Source organism: Myotis yumanensis, unplaced genomic scaffold (genome assembly GCF_028538775.1).
Source record: "Myotis yumanensis isolate MYYU_CA2020_CCGP unplaced genomic scaffold, mMyoYum1.0.hap1 SCAF_3, whole genome shotgun sequence".
Lineage (NCBI taxonomy): Eukaryota > Metazoa > Chordata > Mammalia > Chiroptera > Vespertilionidae > Myotis > Myotis yumanensis.
Window position 1 is genome coordinate 169,154,242 of NW_027223754.1, and position 17,498 is coordinate 169,171,739.

General features: G+C 36.8%; 1 protein-coding gene across 2 annotated transcripts in view; it reads left to right on the forward strand.

Annotated features, from left to right (window-relative positions):
- The window catches only part of NELL2 (neural EGFL like 2), a 338,372-nt gene that overhangs the window by 166,933 nt on the left and 153,941 nt on the right, over positions 1-17,498 (forward strand). For both annotated transcript variants that reach the window (XM_070410390.1, XM_070410389.1), the window contains exon 14: positions 15,369-15,494. In XM_070410390.1, the coding sequence (XP_070266491.1) occupies positions 15,369-15,494 (126 nt within the window). The remainder of the gene's footprint in view (positions 1-15,368; positions 15,495-17,498) is intronic.

The following is a 17,498-nucleotide window of genomic DNA, read 5'->3' on the forward strand; positions in this document are numbered from 1 at the left end:
CCAAATTGCTTGCCTTTGCATGTCTTTGTAGTATGATATGATGGAAACACTGTCTGACAGTGCTAAATAAGCATTTATAATTACTACCCATTGCTAGTCCATTGTTTCAATGCTGAAAAGCAGATCAGAACAAGTACTTAATTTGTTTGTATATATTCCCTGTGCACAAAGAGTCGTTCTGGTACCTAGGTGGATACTTTGTAGATTTATATGTGCAACCGCCTGCCATTATTTTTTAAAATACACGTCAGAAGAAATTTTGGGATTTAATAGGCAAATTAATGTAAATTATTTAATCGATCAAATAAAAATCTTTCCATTTTTGACAAATGGGGGAAGTTCTGATGTTATGGAAAGAACATTACACAAAAGATTTGAATTTTATTCTTACCTCTGCTATTTTACTAACTGGGAATTTGTGCAAATTAATATCTCTGAGCCTCAGTCTCCTCACTTATTAAATGGGGAGAATGTGTCTCATGAGGTTGATGGAGAGTAGAGGATAAATGAGATTAAGTATGTGAAAATGCCTTCCAGAAAAATAAATCCTTTGTAAAAATTTGTGGTTAAACTTGTGTTTCTTAGATATATTTATTACTACCAGTATATCAGTCAATTAATGCAACATGCATTTATTTTTGGAACTAAGATATTACACCATTAATATATTGAAAACTTTAGCTAACAATATACTTAGGGTCCATATAATAATATTATTTTCTATTTTAAGCCAATTATAATAAGATCTCTGACTACTTCAGTAACTAAGTTACCATGGTTTATTTCCAGAACCAAATCACTTCATGCCTAATTCCTTTCTGGTCTGAATAATATTCTAACCAGTTCTTCGATATAGAGTAGGTATTATTTTTCCTCACTTGCAAATTATGTGATAAGATTTTAAATGTAACTATGGGATTTATGTTATTTTTCTATAAATGCATAACAGATTAAAATACTTGATAATTATATATGCATGTCCCTGTTTATTATTATCAGGGAGAAAATGTCTGCTTAGAATTAAACAATTCATTTTAAATTAATTGCAGGTGTCTTAGGTGAAGCAGCAGTTCATTATCATTTTTGCATTAGATAAATGAAAATTATTTCTCTCCCTGGAAAAGAATTAATTTGAAGTGAAAGGAGGCATCATTTTATTAAATTTTTTAATAATTTAATTGATGGAAAAAGTATTTTTATAACTCCATTAAGTTTAAGGTCAAGTATAACTTAAAGATTAAATTACAAATACCGGCTCTTGTCTTGCCTTCCAAGATTTCAAGTCATCCGTCCTAGTTATATTTGTTAAAAAGTGTTGAAGTCAATTTAACAAATGCTTGGCTTGAAATGAAGCACAACTATTAGGATTCCTTTTATCATTCTCTCCCTCCCTTTATGTATTCATTAGCTTTCAAAAAGAAGAACCAACTTCAATATAAAATAAGATTATCATGTGCATTAAGGACATCTGAAAAAAGGAATTGGAGATAGGCAGTAGGAGTTGGAGTATCATTAAGGGGAGGAAAACAATATAGCCAGAACTATATCAGGATTGCACAAATAAAACAATTCCAACGTTGATTCAATGGTCCTGACATGATGTTTGGGACCTGTTGGCATAGGTGATGCTGTGAAGGAAAATGAAATGGTATGGCCAAAGCATCCGACATTGGAGAAAATGTTAGTTTTATTATTAATATTATGAATAGAAACAAGAACAAGTTTTTAGGGGAAAACTTATTCCCCTGGGGATTGTGGGACAAACGAGACGAATGTGACAGAGAGGAATGAGAGATTTGAGTCACGTGATGGGGAAGGACTTGGCTTATTTAGGCAAATGACTATTCCTGAGCAATAATGAGCCCATGCATTTGGACCAGTGGTTCCCAAACTTATTTGGCCTACCGCCCCCTTTCCAGAAAAAATATTACTCAGCGCCCCCTGGAAATTAATTTTTTAAAAATTTTAATAGCAATTAAACAGAAAGATGTATGTATTAATGTTTCTACCTTTTTCGTAAAATATAGTAAAGAAAGGTGTAAATTGGAAACATTGAAGTTTGAAATTATGAAACTATTTATTGAACTCAGAATAGAAAGGTAATACAAAAAAAGTTAAAACAAATGCACCTGTGGCCATCATCGCTCCCTTGGATCACTGTAGCGCCCACCAGGGGGCGGTAGCGCCCACTTTGGGAATCACTGATTTGGACCATAGGAAGCTGGTGCTACATTGAATGAACATGAAACTTTGGTTAAGAGGCAAGCACATTATGGTACTAAATTACATCTCTTATTCATTGGTATGATATAAAAATAGATCCCTGGGATTTTATAGCCCTGACCAGTTTGGCTCAGTGGATCCCTGGGATTTTAATAATACACAAGAATATTTTTCCCTTTTATTCCATTTTAAATTTCCCTCAAGTAATTTTTTTCTTTAATATGAAGAATGTGCTCCCAAATATATTTTTACAAAGTGTTCATATCCTTAAATAAGAATGTGATGGTGAAGAAGTGGAATTGAAATTGTAGAACATGTGTTTGTTTATACTGAACTGTGAGGTTATACCGCCTAATCAACATTAAACATTGATTAACATTGGCAAATGTAGCAGTGCACCTCAGTCAGTGATTTATGTCTAAACAAGCCATTGGAAACTGGAGTGGCTCCATATCTTTCATGCAAACCCTGAAGTAATGTTTAGACTAATCTAATAACTCTGAATAGGCAGCAATTTGGATATTGTAATGAGTAAAACCCATGTTTTCTGGCAAAGTAAATATATATTTATTAAATTAGTTTTTAATATTTGAAAATACTAATCTGCCTTCTTGGAAAGAAGGCTATTCAACTTGATGAATTTTCAAATTCAACACGACAAGGCAATCTTTCAAATGAGCCTGTCTGTTCCTTAATTTCAAGCAAGTTGGATTCAGCCAAAACAGTTTACTAACTAGCCATGAATAAGCACTGACAAAAAGTGCAGAAGTAGAAACAGATGGAATCCCCGTGGCCCGGGGGTTAGGGAGATATTGTGGAGGAATTGGGACTTCATCTGAGTCTTGAGCAAATACAATTTGGATTGGCAGAGAAGATAAAGAGCAAGACATGTTTTGGAGTTTTTCTGCAACAGCAGGCTTTTATCCAGGAGTGTTCTTAGATTTAACTGCAAAGATAGGGACCAGATTGTGGAGTGGTTCTATTCTAGGTTTGCCAATCACGAGCTTACAGCAACCATTTGTGAAACTTCTTAACTTTGAACAGGTTCCTTGGCTGTGAGAAGGGGTCACTCTATCTGTTTTCTGCAGGTCATAGGGTTATTGTGAAAATTAACATGGCATACATATGAACATGCACTGTAAGAATCAAGTGCTATGGAAATGTCATGTGATAGATCTGTCCATGGTTAGCAACCTTAGCTGGGGACTATACTCTGCTTAAGTATTTTAGTATGCATCCCAGCTCAGTTTCCTCTTCTTTCCTACAATGCTTATTTCAAACATTTACCATTTCCTGTAAATCTTTGGTTCTACCCATTCTTCTGTTCTCAGAAGATACCTTCTTTACCAACAAAACATAAAACAGGAACAGTAACTTCCTCATCCTCCTGCTCCCATTACATAAACCCACATGCTTCACACTCACCCCTCCTTCCCTCTCCCTAGTGTCAGTGGAATAGATACCACTCCTCCTAGGAGTAATGGGTCCATCTGAGTACTGAATCCCATTTCTTCCTGTCTTCAGAGGAAACTTGCCATCTATTATCCTCTCAGCATCTTTCTATTCACTCCCTCCCATCAGCATTTTTTTTAATCCCCAAGGATATGATTTTTTTAAAATTGATATTTAGAGAGAGAGGAAGGGAGAGCAAGAGAAAGAAAAACATTGATATGAAAGTGAAACATCAATTGGTTGCCTCCTGCACGCACCTGACTGGGAATGGAACCCGAAACCTGGGTATGTGCCCTGACTGGGAAATAAAACCCATGACCTTTTGGTGTATGGGATGATGCTCCAACCAACTAAGCCACGTCAGCCAGCGCCCTCCAGTCAGCATTTAAATATGATCAAGTTTTCCCCTAAACCTCACATCTCCTTCTAGTTTTTGTGTTATTGCTCCTTTATAGCCACATTTTTTAAAGGTGTGATCTACTTTCAGTGTCTCCATTTCTTCAAGCTATGTGCTCTCTTTAACCCACTTCAGTCTAGATTTTTCATCTCATATCCCCTCCAAACTACTCTCACCAAGGTCACAGATAACTTCTAACTATATTGTTAAATCAGACATCTTTCATCTGTATCTTGCTTGACCTCTAGGCAGCAATTAATTCCATTGATCACTCCCTCCTTCAGACACTTATTTACCTTCTCTTCATGCTACTACATTGTATTGATCAGGGATCAGAGTTGCAAACAACAGAATTCACTCTTGCAATTTAAACAGAAAAGGAATATATTGAGGGATGTTAGGTGGCTCACAATATATATGGGAGGACAATTTAGATGATGTTCAACTAAGGCAACACCTATCACACATGGGCACAAATCCCGCTACCCTGGCCTCTTAGTGTTGACAACACAAGTCACACAAACATTGCATGCTTTTCACTGATGATGCCCAGGACTGGACTCCAGAAGCTAGGCCACTGCTACCACCCTCAGTGCTGACTGCTTTCTCCATCGCACCTGCTGGAAGATCTCACAGCCTTGCTTAGTCATGAGCTCTCTTCTGAGCTGGCTTTGCCTAAGTGCTCCTGACTGCAATCCTAGGTTCCAGGATTATGTCCTAGCTGCCAAGTACACTGAAAATTTCAGTTGTGACTTTTTTCTTGGGGAGATGGGGATTTCCTCAAATATAGAAGGTTTATTGAAAAGGTGGGAGTCGACCACTATTTTGACATTTGTCTGCTCTCAACACTCTTCTAATTTTGCTGCTACCTGCCTGAGCCATCTTTCTCAGTCTCCTTTCTTTAGTTGCCCCTTAAATGCTGAAGTTCCTCAGAGCTCCATCTTAATTTTTTCCTTCTCATTCTGCACCTTCTCCCTGGGTGATGTTGTGTAAGACCATGGTTTTAGTTGCATTCTCCGTGCTTAAGACTCCTAAATTTTGACCTCCAGTCCTATCCTCTCTCCTGAACTCCAGGCCCACAACTGCCTCTTGGACACTCCTACTTGGATATGCCATAAGCACCTCAAATTCAACACAGCTAAAACCATACTTCTCTGTCACCCACATATATTCCTCCCGTTCCCCACATTAGAGATCCACCCAGTTGTTAGGAAAGGAGGATGTTATCATTGGGAGCTTCCCTCCCTCATCTGTAGGTATCCAGTCAATCTGAAAGTGCAATCAATTGTAGATCCCATACATATATATTTTGAATCTGTCACACTCTCTGTATATTTAACTACAATATACTGTCCACAGATATAGGAATCCAGATTATTAAGTGAGCACTCTCCTAGCTTCCAGTTTTGCTCTTTTCTAATCCAGGTCTTGCTTAGCAACTCATGTCACCTCATTTGCCTACTTAACATTCTTCAGAGGTGAAGCCCAACACCGCGCGCCCCATGCATGTGCTTCTATGGGTGTAGAATATCTCTGGAAGATTGCACAGGAAATTGGTAACAGTGGTTGCTTCAGGGATTAGGAGTGGGAGAACTGAGTGGCTAAGAGTCAGACTTATTTTTATTGTGCATTCTATTGTGTCTGTAAAATTGTATTCCCTGTGCACATATGATGTATTAAAGATTGATTTAAAAAACTTTAATAGATTGCTGTTGATCATAAGATACTGTCAAACTCTTGTACATACTTTGTAAGATCACCGCACAGAGTAGCTCCTGCTTACTTCATTAGCCACATCAATTGTTTTGCTCTTCTTTGAATATATGAAATTCTCTCATTTTCTAGCATTTGCACATAGTTCCTTGTTTGAAATACTCTTTTCGTTCCCATCTCACCTGGCTAATTCTACTTCTCCCTAGTCCTCTGCTTAGGTGTCACGTCCTCCTTGAATTTTTACATTGCCATAAGACTAGCTTTGAAACTCTCACCCCCCTGCCCATGGCATTATTCTTATCAATCCCCCATAGTATTTTAATATTTTATTTTTAAAATCTATTTTTATTGATTTCAGAGAGAAAGGGAGAGCGAGAGAGAGATAGAAACATCAATGATGAGAGAGGATCATTGATTGGCTGCCTCCTGCACACTCCTCACTGGGGATCAAGCCCACAATCTGGGTATATGCATTGACCGGGAATTGAACTGAGACCTCTTGGTTCATATAGGTTGATGTTCAACCACTGAGCCATGCAGGCCGGGCTCCCATAACATTCTTAAAAGTATTATTTGCCTCTTTTGTCAGAAAGACCATAAGCTATACAAGGACAGATGCTACAGCTGTTTTATTCAAGGCTTTGCCATTGGTGTAAAAGTAAATATATTGGACATACTAGGAATTCAATGGATATTACTTACATGGATAAACTACTCCTGCTTTGTTTCCTCTGTTTCTTCGTTTTTCAAATTATCTCATCTGTTCCCAAAGGCATTATTTTTATGATCCACTCTCAACCTTGTCTAAGATTTTTCTTCTGCATGTTTCCATATATATTTTATTTTATTTTTACATATATTTTTATTGATTTCAGAGAGGAAGGAAGAGGGAGAGAGAGAAATAGAAACATCAATGAAGAAAAAGAATCATTGATTGGCTGCCTCCTGCACGTGTCCTACTGGGGATGTGTCCTTGACCAGAATTGAAACTGGGACCCTTCAGTCCAACTGGGCAAAACTGGCTAGGGATCCATATATATATTTAAATTCAGAAATTCCAAAGGTAGGAATAATATATTCTATTAATAGTACTAAAAAAACTGATATAGCTTTTACTCTTCTTGAAGAATGTACCATACAATTTACAATGAGTGAATTTTTAAAAATAAATGAAATAAATGTATGGTTAGTTTTTGAAATATCAAAAATCATATGTTTTAGTAACATGATAGATATAGTATTTGATACATAAAAATTAATATTTGGTAAACAAACTTATTAATGCCACTGACTTAAAAACATTGTTACTGGCAATTCCTTTAAATGTTAGCTTATTTGTAAATGACATTTTAATTTATTCTTTACTGATTTTTCACTGAGCAGCCTATTTACATTTGCTAATTTTTTATCTTTAAAAAATACTCTTATCTTCCCAAATGTTAGTCAAATTTTTTTTCCAAAATTTCATTTCTCAGAACTTAGCCTTTTTCTATTGATTTCTTTGCCAACTTTGCCATGCCAATTTTTCACAGCCAACACTTAACAATAGCCCATACTGATCAGTATTAGGTCTTCTGTATGTGGAATTCTTGCAGTTGAGCTGCATGATTTTATTGGCTGAGCAAGAAGGCATTAGTGTTCATCAACATATTAATATAATTTTTTTTACAGGGCAAAATGAGGTAAATGCTATGCCTTAGAAACACAGCCTGCTTTTTTCTAATGGCATCAGTAAAAAAGGCATTATGGGGGAGCTAGCTAGGTTGTGTGGCAGAAACAGAAGAGAGGGAGCATGTGCACCCACTGCCTCTACGGCTAGTGTGGAGACCAGGCTATAGGCCAAAAGGAACATTAATTTGGGACCTGGGGTCTGGAAACAGTGTTCTCATTGTGATTGCCAATCATTAACTGTTTTACTTTTGCTCTAAGAGGATATTAAAAAACACAGATCTAATTCAAATATTCCTTTCCTAAAAGCTTTCCTATCTCACATTGGGATGAAGTCCGAAGTTTTTAATGTGACTCACAAAAGTGTCCTGATAGGATCCCTGCTATCTCTTTAGATTGTCTCTGGCATCTCTGCCTTCATTTCGTCCATCGTAAATGACTGGGGTTCGGTTAGATGATTTCTAAAGTTCCTTTCAGATCTAAAAATCGGTGATTCGCAATAATTACAAAGTTGGCCTCAGCTTTCAGATAGGATAAAAGGGAATTTATAAATGTATAAATTTCTGTTTTAAAGTAGATCAGCTTGAATTATCCTGAGGCAAGGGAAGTTGTTCAGGTAGGAGAGATACTGTTTACTTCTGCTTTTGAAGTTTGGTGGAGTATGACTGTGCATCCTACAGGTTTCCGGAGAATCGGATTCCCTACTGCAACCTCATACTGAAGTATGAGGACTGGTAATGATGGGAATGTGTAGTCTGTGCTGTTTGTAGATAATGGAATTAATGTCCAGACAGTGAAGTGCCCGTCAGGTTTATAATAGAGCCAAGGACTGGGATCTAAATTTCTTTACACAGTGTTTCCACTATGCAAGACGATTTCATCACCATGGCTTATGTTCACTGTTCCCACAGAAAGCCCATGTCGGAGTAACTATGTACTGGGAAGAAGGTTGTACTGCCAAGTTGAGCTCCGGGTCAGACTAGTATGAATAAGGATACTTATTTTTTTTCCCTTCTAGATGAAAAGCCATGAAAGGATTAATTCAGCAGATATTTTGTGAGAGCCAGCCATTGTTCTAGAACAGATCCTCTTGAATCTTCTATTTCAATATAAATAGACTAGAGGCCCAATGCACGAAATTTGTGCAAGAGTAGGCCTTTCTTCCCCTGGCTGCTGGCACCAGCTTCCCTCTGGTACCCCAGACCCAGGACCCAGGCTTCCCTCATAGCCCTGGCTTCATCCAGTCTAATTAGCATATTACGCTTTTATTATTATAGATAACAGACATATTAACAAATAATTTAATAGGTGACTTTGGATATTTTCAGACATTGATAAGTAATATGGAGAACTAGGTCTTTAATTTAGTAACCACCTAAGCCTCAGACTTTTATTCATTTATGAACATTCTTCTCTCCTTGATTGTACATACCTCTCTTATCAACTCCACGATTGCACCAACTTACCAACTCTTGTGAGATTTATTTTTCTGTGCCATTTCCCTACTCCCTCTCTTCTAAATGTGTTAATGTCTTTATATCAGAGCAAATATTAAGCCTTCCTCATATTTGTTGTATAATTATGTGTATGCACATTGTACCTCTTATCCCATAACTGTATTTCCATTTCTTCTTTCTGCGCAAACTCCAATCAGACGGAATATTCAGTTTCTCAACATTTTATATGCTCCTGCTTGTGCCGGCTACACTAGACTTGAGTCTCAATAGTACTCCCACTCATCTTTGAGCATCTCGCTTTGACAGGAAATTCTCTTCTGTGGCAGCCCCTCCAACTTTGTGCAAATCTGTCGCTTTAAGCCTACTTCAAAATCCACCTCAAGCCCTGCTACTCCCGTCAAATGTCTATGCCCTAGTCACCAACCTTCCTCTAAATACCACTCCTTATAGTGCATGCTTCTTTCTTTTCTTTTCTTTTCTTTTCTTTTCTTTTCTTTTCTCTTTTCTTTTCTCTTCTTTTCTTTTCTCTTCTTTTCTTCTCTTTTCTTCTTTTCTTTTCTATTCATTTCTTTTTCTTTCTTTGTTTGTCTCACTTAACATAAACCACCTCATGATGTTATTTATGTAATTATGTTCTGGCTTCTTAATTTTGTTATCAGCTCCTCAGGTTGGGGGAAGGAAAAATTATAAAATGATTTATATCACCAAATATAAATTCCCAAATGTGTTCTACATTAATAGGTGCTCAGAACAAACAAGCACTGCGATTTAAAAAAGTTGGTTGTTGCCCATTTAATGCACTTCGTATATGTTCCTGTTATATAGTATGTATCACTTTATAATGTTGTCATTTAAGTATTATTTCTCCAGCTAGAATTTGCCTGTTGCCTAATGTAGAACTTGGGAATGGGGCATGTCCATTATATACTTGTTGAATAAATAAATTAACTTTTTAAAGAAAAACTAGATATTCTAGAGCTGTAAATGGCTCATGTTCATTGTGAATTTAAGGAGGGGCGTGGGGGGAGTACAGTAGTATAATGGCCCTGAGCCTTATTTGACTATGCCAAACTCTGTTTTCAAGGAGCCATGAATCTCTAGAGATATTGCTCTCTAAAATGCAGGCTGAAAATGTAGAATGCTCCGAACTGGATCATGATGGTGGTGATATTACTGTTTCCTGGATTGTAAACCCTTTCAAGACAGGGTCTGTGCTTTAACTCTCTCTGTACTAAATTTTGAACGATGGTAAAAGCCACATGGTCCAGTGAAAGCACCCTTTGCTGTTATCTCTATAGCACATCCAATTCACGTTTGAATATTTGGCAGGAAGATATCTTTTGTGGCAACCCTTTCCAACTTGGTGCAGTTCTCTCTGCTTAAGAGAAAGTTATATGGAAGTACACTCAATTCCCCATACTATCCACCTATGTTGTAGTTCTAACTCTTAGGGTCATCAATATGACCTTGGACAGAGAAGACATTCAGTAAAGTGTAGAGAATTGAATTGAACTGTGAAAATTTGACTACGTTTTTGAATTGGGATTGGAACTAAAATAGACCCTGGACTAAGTTTGAACGTGATCTTACATCAGCTTCCTTTTTAGTTTTGCCATTGTTGTGCCTCTGAATATCTACCTATGTCAGTGGAAATGCCATTTATGTAGCTTTGCAGTTGTGATATGTAAATGTGGCTCTTTGGGAGTTCCCTTTCTGAAGATTGGGCATGAGAAATTTAAAAAGGCAATTGGTGATTGGGTGTACAGTGTTGAGATTATATGTTTTGGTATTTTACTTATTTTCCCCTCACAATAGTGCTTCAAGAAATAGGCATGACATTTCATATCTTTTGGTCTTGGATCCAATATTTCTATCTGATCCAGATCCTTCAAGTTCCTAAAAGGCTTCACATTAACTAGGTCCCTTGTTTTTGTTTATGACCCAGCTTTGCATTTTCTCTGACCATATGTTAGCTTAAAAGGGAAACATTTACAAAAGGAAACTGGTAGAGCAGTGTCTCCCAACATGTAGACCCAACAACAAACAACAGTTAGAGTGTTACCCTTTAGCAAATTATTCCTATAAACCAACTTCTCCAGTAGCGTGTGGCTGTAACTAGGGTCATATCAATAAAAATAATCCTAAGTCACTGTGTCTTTTCCCATCACCTCCTATAGGATATAGTACTCTCCACGTTCCCATTCCTGTAGCATTCTTGGAAGAGATGCGGGATGCGTCACCTATACTTATGAGTTTGGTTTTCCACGTTTGGTAGCTACTCCTGCTGGGCTAGGTGTCCTTCCTTAGGTGACTGCCTAGAGCAAGCACGTCAAACTCAAAGGCTAACACGAGCCAAATGAACAAGGTTTAAGTTTTGTGGGCCGCAAAAAAACAAAAGCTTCAATTTTCATAGAAACGTAGGTTTATTTCAATAAAGACATGCTGAATACAAAGGGCTGAAATAAATGAGTAATCATTAATGTGAAATAATAGAACATTTTAATAAAAATTAATATTTTTTCTTGAACATTAACTTACCAGACACCAAATAACTACACAAATTAATAAGCGTAATGCAAATAACCTATTTTTCTTGTTCTCCGAAAGTGAAATATTTCCTGTTGCGCACACCAAGCAAGTCAGTCCAGGACTAATGACATGGCAATCGGCTGCTAAAATATTCGCTGCTAGTATCAGTGGAGAGAAATGGTGCGCCTGTGCGTAAGGCATGTAAGGGAAATGAATGCAACACGATTATAGTAACCAGTCATTAGCAAATGTTGTAGTTTGTTATTAATAATTATGTAAAAATTAAGTTACAAATGTTTATTAGAACGTTTCTTATATACCGTTATATTGGCTGGGCCGCAAAAATATTCATTGTGGGCCACATGTGGCCCGCAGGCTGCGAGTTTGACATGCTTGGTCTAGAGAGAGGTGCAGTGCCTTCAATAATTAAAGCTCCCTCCTCCAGGACTTAGCCCTGCTCTAGGCACTGAAGCAACTTCCTTCACTCCCCTAAGGTCTGTGGCCTCTCACAGGAACTACTCTTCTGAGCAGATTCCACAGTGTATTCAGTAATTCTTCCCTCTGAGAACCAAGGTGTCTTCACTGAGTCATGTTCATTATTCTTGGTTGTTTTAGCCCCAAAGGTGAACTCTTCATGCCTTTGTGCACGTGAACTTCATGGCCATCCCTCCAGAGGCCAAGCATAAGCCCAGAGGACTCCTGCCATGGCTCTCAGTAGCTTCCTCTTCTCCACAGCACCCTCTCAGAGGAGTGGGGTTAAAGTCTATTGATCAAGCTGAACACACCAATAATCCCATCATTCCTATTATGATCTTAAGACCCTGGAAGCAAATGAGTTTTTCATCATATTCCCCCAGGTTGCTTGTAGTTTAATTTTCAGACTGTAATTGAATGTGGTATTTTCCTTGCAGAGCAGTGCAAACATTGAGAAGTAGCATGTTATCATGAAAAGAATATTATCCTATAAGTCAGAAAATCTGAGAGCCGTTCTTAGGTCTTCCTTAAGCTAGCCTTGAAGCATTTATTCATTCATCCTGTAATATTTATTGACCCCAAAATGTCCTAGACACCTTACAAGGTATTGTGGATACAAAAATGAATTAAATTCTCAGTGCTTCTTAACACGGTTATGCATTAGTCCGGGGCTAATCAAATTGTGGTCTGCATGCCAAATTTTATTCCCCATATGTTTTTATAAATACATTTTATTAGAACAGTATATACATACTGTCTATTGTTGCTTTCATGCTACAACAATGGAGTTAATAAGTTGCAACAGAGATCCGATGATTCCTAAAGCCTAAAATATCTAGCATCTGACCCTTCACTGAAAAATTTTGCTGACTCCTGCATTAGATTCATCATGGAGAAGATTTGTAAAAATTGCCTGTGTTTCACCAAGAGAATTAAATCAGAATTTGGATGGAGTGGGGGGTTGAGAGTTGACCCAAGAACCATTGTTTCTAAAAAGCATCCTAGATAAAATAATGTGCAGTCAGAGTTCACAAACGTAAACAGATGATCCCTGCCCTCGAGGAGTATATGGCTTATTGTGGAGAAGAGGCTCACAAAAATTAAAAATGTACAATGGATGGATCTAAAATGTAAACATTTACAAACTTCCAAGGGAACACTGCCTAGGGAGCATTTTACTTCATTAGGGAAGTTTTCACAGAGAGACATTTAAACAGATTTCTGACAGATGCGTGCACTGGTGGGCCAGAGCCACTGGCTTGTAGTAGGCTGAGAGGGAGTAGAGAGAAAGCATAAGCCAAGGCACATAGTTATGCAAGAACATGGCCCATTCAAGGAATAATCAGCAGTTCAGTGGGCCCAGAACACTGAGAGGGAAGAGGAGAGGGAGGTCATAAGATACAAAGATGGAAAAATAAGAGTTAAACTGGGAAGAGCTTTGTATGCTAAGAGGTTTGGAATTTATTGTTTGGACTTTCATTTAAAAGTTGAGTGGAAAATTGAGTCTCTTCAGCGGTTCTCAACCTGTGGGTCTCGACCCCTTTGGCGGTCGAATGACCCTTTCACAGGGGTCACCTAAGACCATCCTGCATATCAGATATTTACATTACGATTCATAACTGTAGCAACATTACAGTTATGAAGTAGCAACAAAAATAATATTATGGTTGGGTCACAACATGAGGAACTGTATTTAAAGGGCCAAAAGGTTGAAAACCACTCCTCTACATCTTAGTTTTTCCATCTGTAAAAAAAATGTAGTTAGCTCAGATGATTGCCAAGAGACCTCTAACTCTAAAATATGGCTTCCTGAGGTTGTGTCAATTATTTCTTTTGATGCTCTCTGGACTGGGAGCATAGTTGAGGTTATATGAATAGCACGACTTCTTTGGTAGTGGCTCACCTGGCTATGTCCTGTAATTGATCCATTTCTCTTAATAGTACAAATGAGGACAACATTACTTTGTGAATTTGCGACAAGGATTTGAGAAAGCAGACTTCTGGAGGAGAAGAACCTTGCCTGGTCAATGCATTAAGGCCCTTAATTAAGAGTTTTACATAATAATAAAATATTTGTAAAATACTTTTATGTTCCATGCAGAGAGGTGCTATAAAATGGGGACAGTTTTATTGTCAAAATTCACATTCTTCCCAATTAGTACTAGTGCCTATTATGGCTTAACATTTGTAAGTCTTTATACTCAAAACTTGGTGTATGAATTAATATAGAAGTTCTTCACTATGATACCTTATTTTACAGTTTCTCATTTATATCAGGTCTCTACATTGTAATTTCATCTCTGTTCTGACATTTACTGGGATAGCTGTATCTCCACTTGTATCTCTAATAAGCTACATGTTATTGGTTTCATATCTCTAAGTGAAGTTATTGAAGTCCTAGTGTATATTGAATATTTTATTCACCTCTTGCAGGGTCTCACCAAGTGTACAGAACAGCCAGTGAATCAAAAAATAATATATGATAGACTCAGTAATAGAAGCTTCCAAGACTGTAAGGCAGCCCAATCTGTACTATCTGATTCTGTTAATCACACACAGGTAGATGAATGCACTGGAAATTTCCAATTATATTTAGAATGCTGCAAGTTGAAATACATAGACATCTTTGAAACCTCAGAAAGAGCTGCTGGAAAAACTTTTATAGTTTCTGTCATTTGAACACCAAACATTCCTATTAAAGATGTTTTGAATACCTTTTTTAAAAAAACTTTTAACGTATTTTTATGGATTTAAGAGAGGAAGGGAGAGGAAGAGAGAAATAGAAACATCAATGATGGGAATCATTGATAGGCTGCCTCTTGGGGATTGAGCCCACAACCTGGTACATGCCTTTGACTGGGGTCCAACCTGGGACCCTTCAGTCCTCAGGCCAATGCTCTATTGACTGAGCCAAACTGGCCAGCACTTGGATACTTTTTAAAAATTCTTTTCAATTAGTAACTATTGTTAATCCCTGCCAAAGAAAATTATAAGAAACTCTAGAACAGGGGTGGGCAACCTTTTTGTGAGTGCGTGCCAAAACCAGCAAAATCTCTGACTCAAAATTCTTCTGCGTGCCAACCCTAATTTTTTGAGAACATGTTACACCTACTTGATATCTCTTAAGGTGTACGTATGTGAAGAACCTTGAAGAAATAATAAAATTCATTCAAGCAACAAAAACACAGTATATGGTGATGAAAAATACATTTATTTTTAATGTATACATGTTATGTAAAATTATATATTTATCTAAGATACACCTACACTGAATTTACCTGAGAAATAAAAAAGTCAATATTAAGAAAAAAATTGTAAATGGAAGATTATAAGAGAGGGTTTCACATGCCAGCAAGTTACTGGCATGCCATGTTTGGCATGCATGCCAGTGGTTGCCCACCCTGCTCTAGAATATTGGCCACTATTGACTTCTTTCCCCTGTCTTTTCTTCACAGACATTGATGAATGTGCTGAAGGGCGCCATTACTGCCGCGAGAATACCATGTGTGTCAACACCCCAGGCTCCTTCATGTGCATCTGTAAAACTGGATACATCAGGATTGATGACTATTCATGTACAGGTAAATAGTGGCTCCTTATAAAATCATATCTTTCTATGTCTTCAATTTCTTTAAAGTTTCTAAAAGAAATTCTAACTTTTTGTAGAAGTCTGCCATAAATATTCTCTTACAACAAAACAAGTCATAAGCAAAAGCATATGGTTGTTGTTGTTTTTTAATATATTTTTATTGATTTCAGAGAGGAAGGGAGAGGGAGAGAGAGATAGAAACATCAGTGATAAGAGAGAATCATTGATCGGCTGTTTCCTGCAATGCCCTGTACTGGGGATTGAGCCCGCAACCTGGGCCAAGAATTGAACCATGACCTCCTGGTTCCTAGGTTGATGGTCAACCACTGAGCCACACTGTCTGGGCTAAAAGCATATGGTATTGATTTTGGTAGTTAATTGTGAGTCTGAGGAAAGTTTTATACTCCCTGATAGGAGGGCAAAGATCAACTTAAGAAACAAATCAGTATTATACTGATATTAAACACAAACAGGACTTATACTTGTGTGAATTCTATGGCAAATCTGAGAAACAACCCATAAATAGAATCTCCTTTATATGAGAGTAGATTTTTGAATAGAGGAATAATAACACAAATAATTTTATATCTTTAAGAAATAATTTTTGGAGTGCTGGGAAATGGGAATATTAAAGAGAATTGACCTTCTTCATACCTTTGGGCAGTACAGTTGAATAACTACATCATAAAATTTTTGCTTGTGTTTGTTTTATAAAATATCATTTCAGGACCTTTTAGTACCATCCAGAGTCCTGTTCAGGGATATATTGAGTGTTTGTAATGTTTTAAGATAGTCCTGGGATAAGACAACTTATTAACTTCATATTGTATAGGTTCCTACCTGTAGAATGTGAAAGAAAATGGTGTGGGAGAGGAGTTTGAAGACTATGGAGTTTGAGGAAATGTGGGTGTGAAATAAGACATTCCTTTGGATTTCTTTTTTATTTTTATAAGTATTTATTAGGAAAAAAACACATGTAAAATCATAAAACTGGAGAGCACTTAAAATGTTATTCTTATCACTTTTTACTGTACCTCCAACTTTATAATTTTTATCTGAGGGATGTGTAAAGTATACTTAGAGTTTTCCAGAGAAAGTGGCTTTTAACACTTCCCAGTAATAATATGAATCTATAATAAATGTGCTACCTTATGCCTTTGTATTGGTGTGTCCCCTTTAAGTACTATATTATAGTGATCATACAGTGTACTACTTGATATCCCGTTCATCAGTTAGAGCAAATGGAAGGGCCTGCCTCAAAATTCAAATATAGTATTTATAGAAAAAAAATGATAGAAATAGAAAATAATGAGAAGTGACTTCCCAATCAATAGAGAATAACCAAAGATATTCTGAGGGAAGAAAATATATAGAGTTGCCAATGAATTTACAAATTCTTGCTTTTTTTTTTTTTTTTGTCAGTTCATCCTAAACATTTCCACAGTATGGGGAAAATTTTGCACTTTTTCTTTAGACAAAATTTAATCCCCCTTAAGTGGCAGTGTCTTCAAGAAGGACTATGGAGATATTTTCAACATAAAAAAGGAATAGAAAAGAACAAGTTTCAATGAATACACAGTTTGTGGTAATATTGGTCATATCAATAAGTCTAGTTCCAAAGTAATGGTTGACAGCAACAACAAAAGATCTATCTGAGATGAAATTGCCACTCCCAAAGTGTGGTATTTCAAGATGTGCTCATTGAAAATAAGAGCACCAGCAATTTTCTGATTCCTTGGCTTTAGGGACTTAAAAAGCTGTGTACATTTTTGTACTTCTTAGTGATTCTTTTTGTTTTCTTATATTCTTTTTATTATTTACTTATTTTTTTTAATTTAAATATATATATATACATACATACACTGAGTGGCCAGCCAGATTATTATGACCACCTGACGTTTGTAGGCAAATTAGCTATAATTTCGCACTGAAGTTGCTAAAGGGCCAGATCATTATAAATGTCTGAATAGCACAACATACCTAAGTATCATTTCTG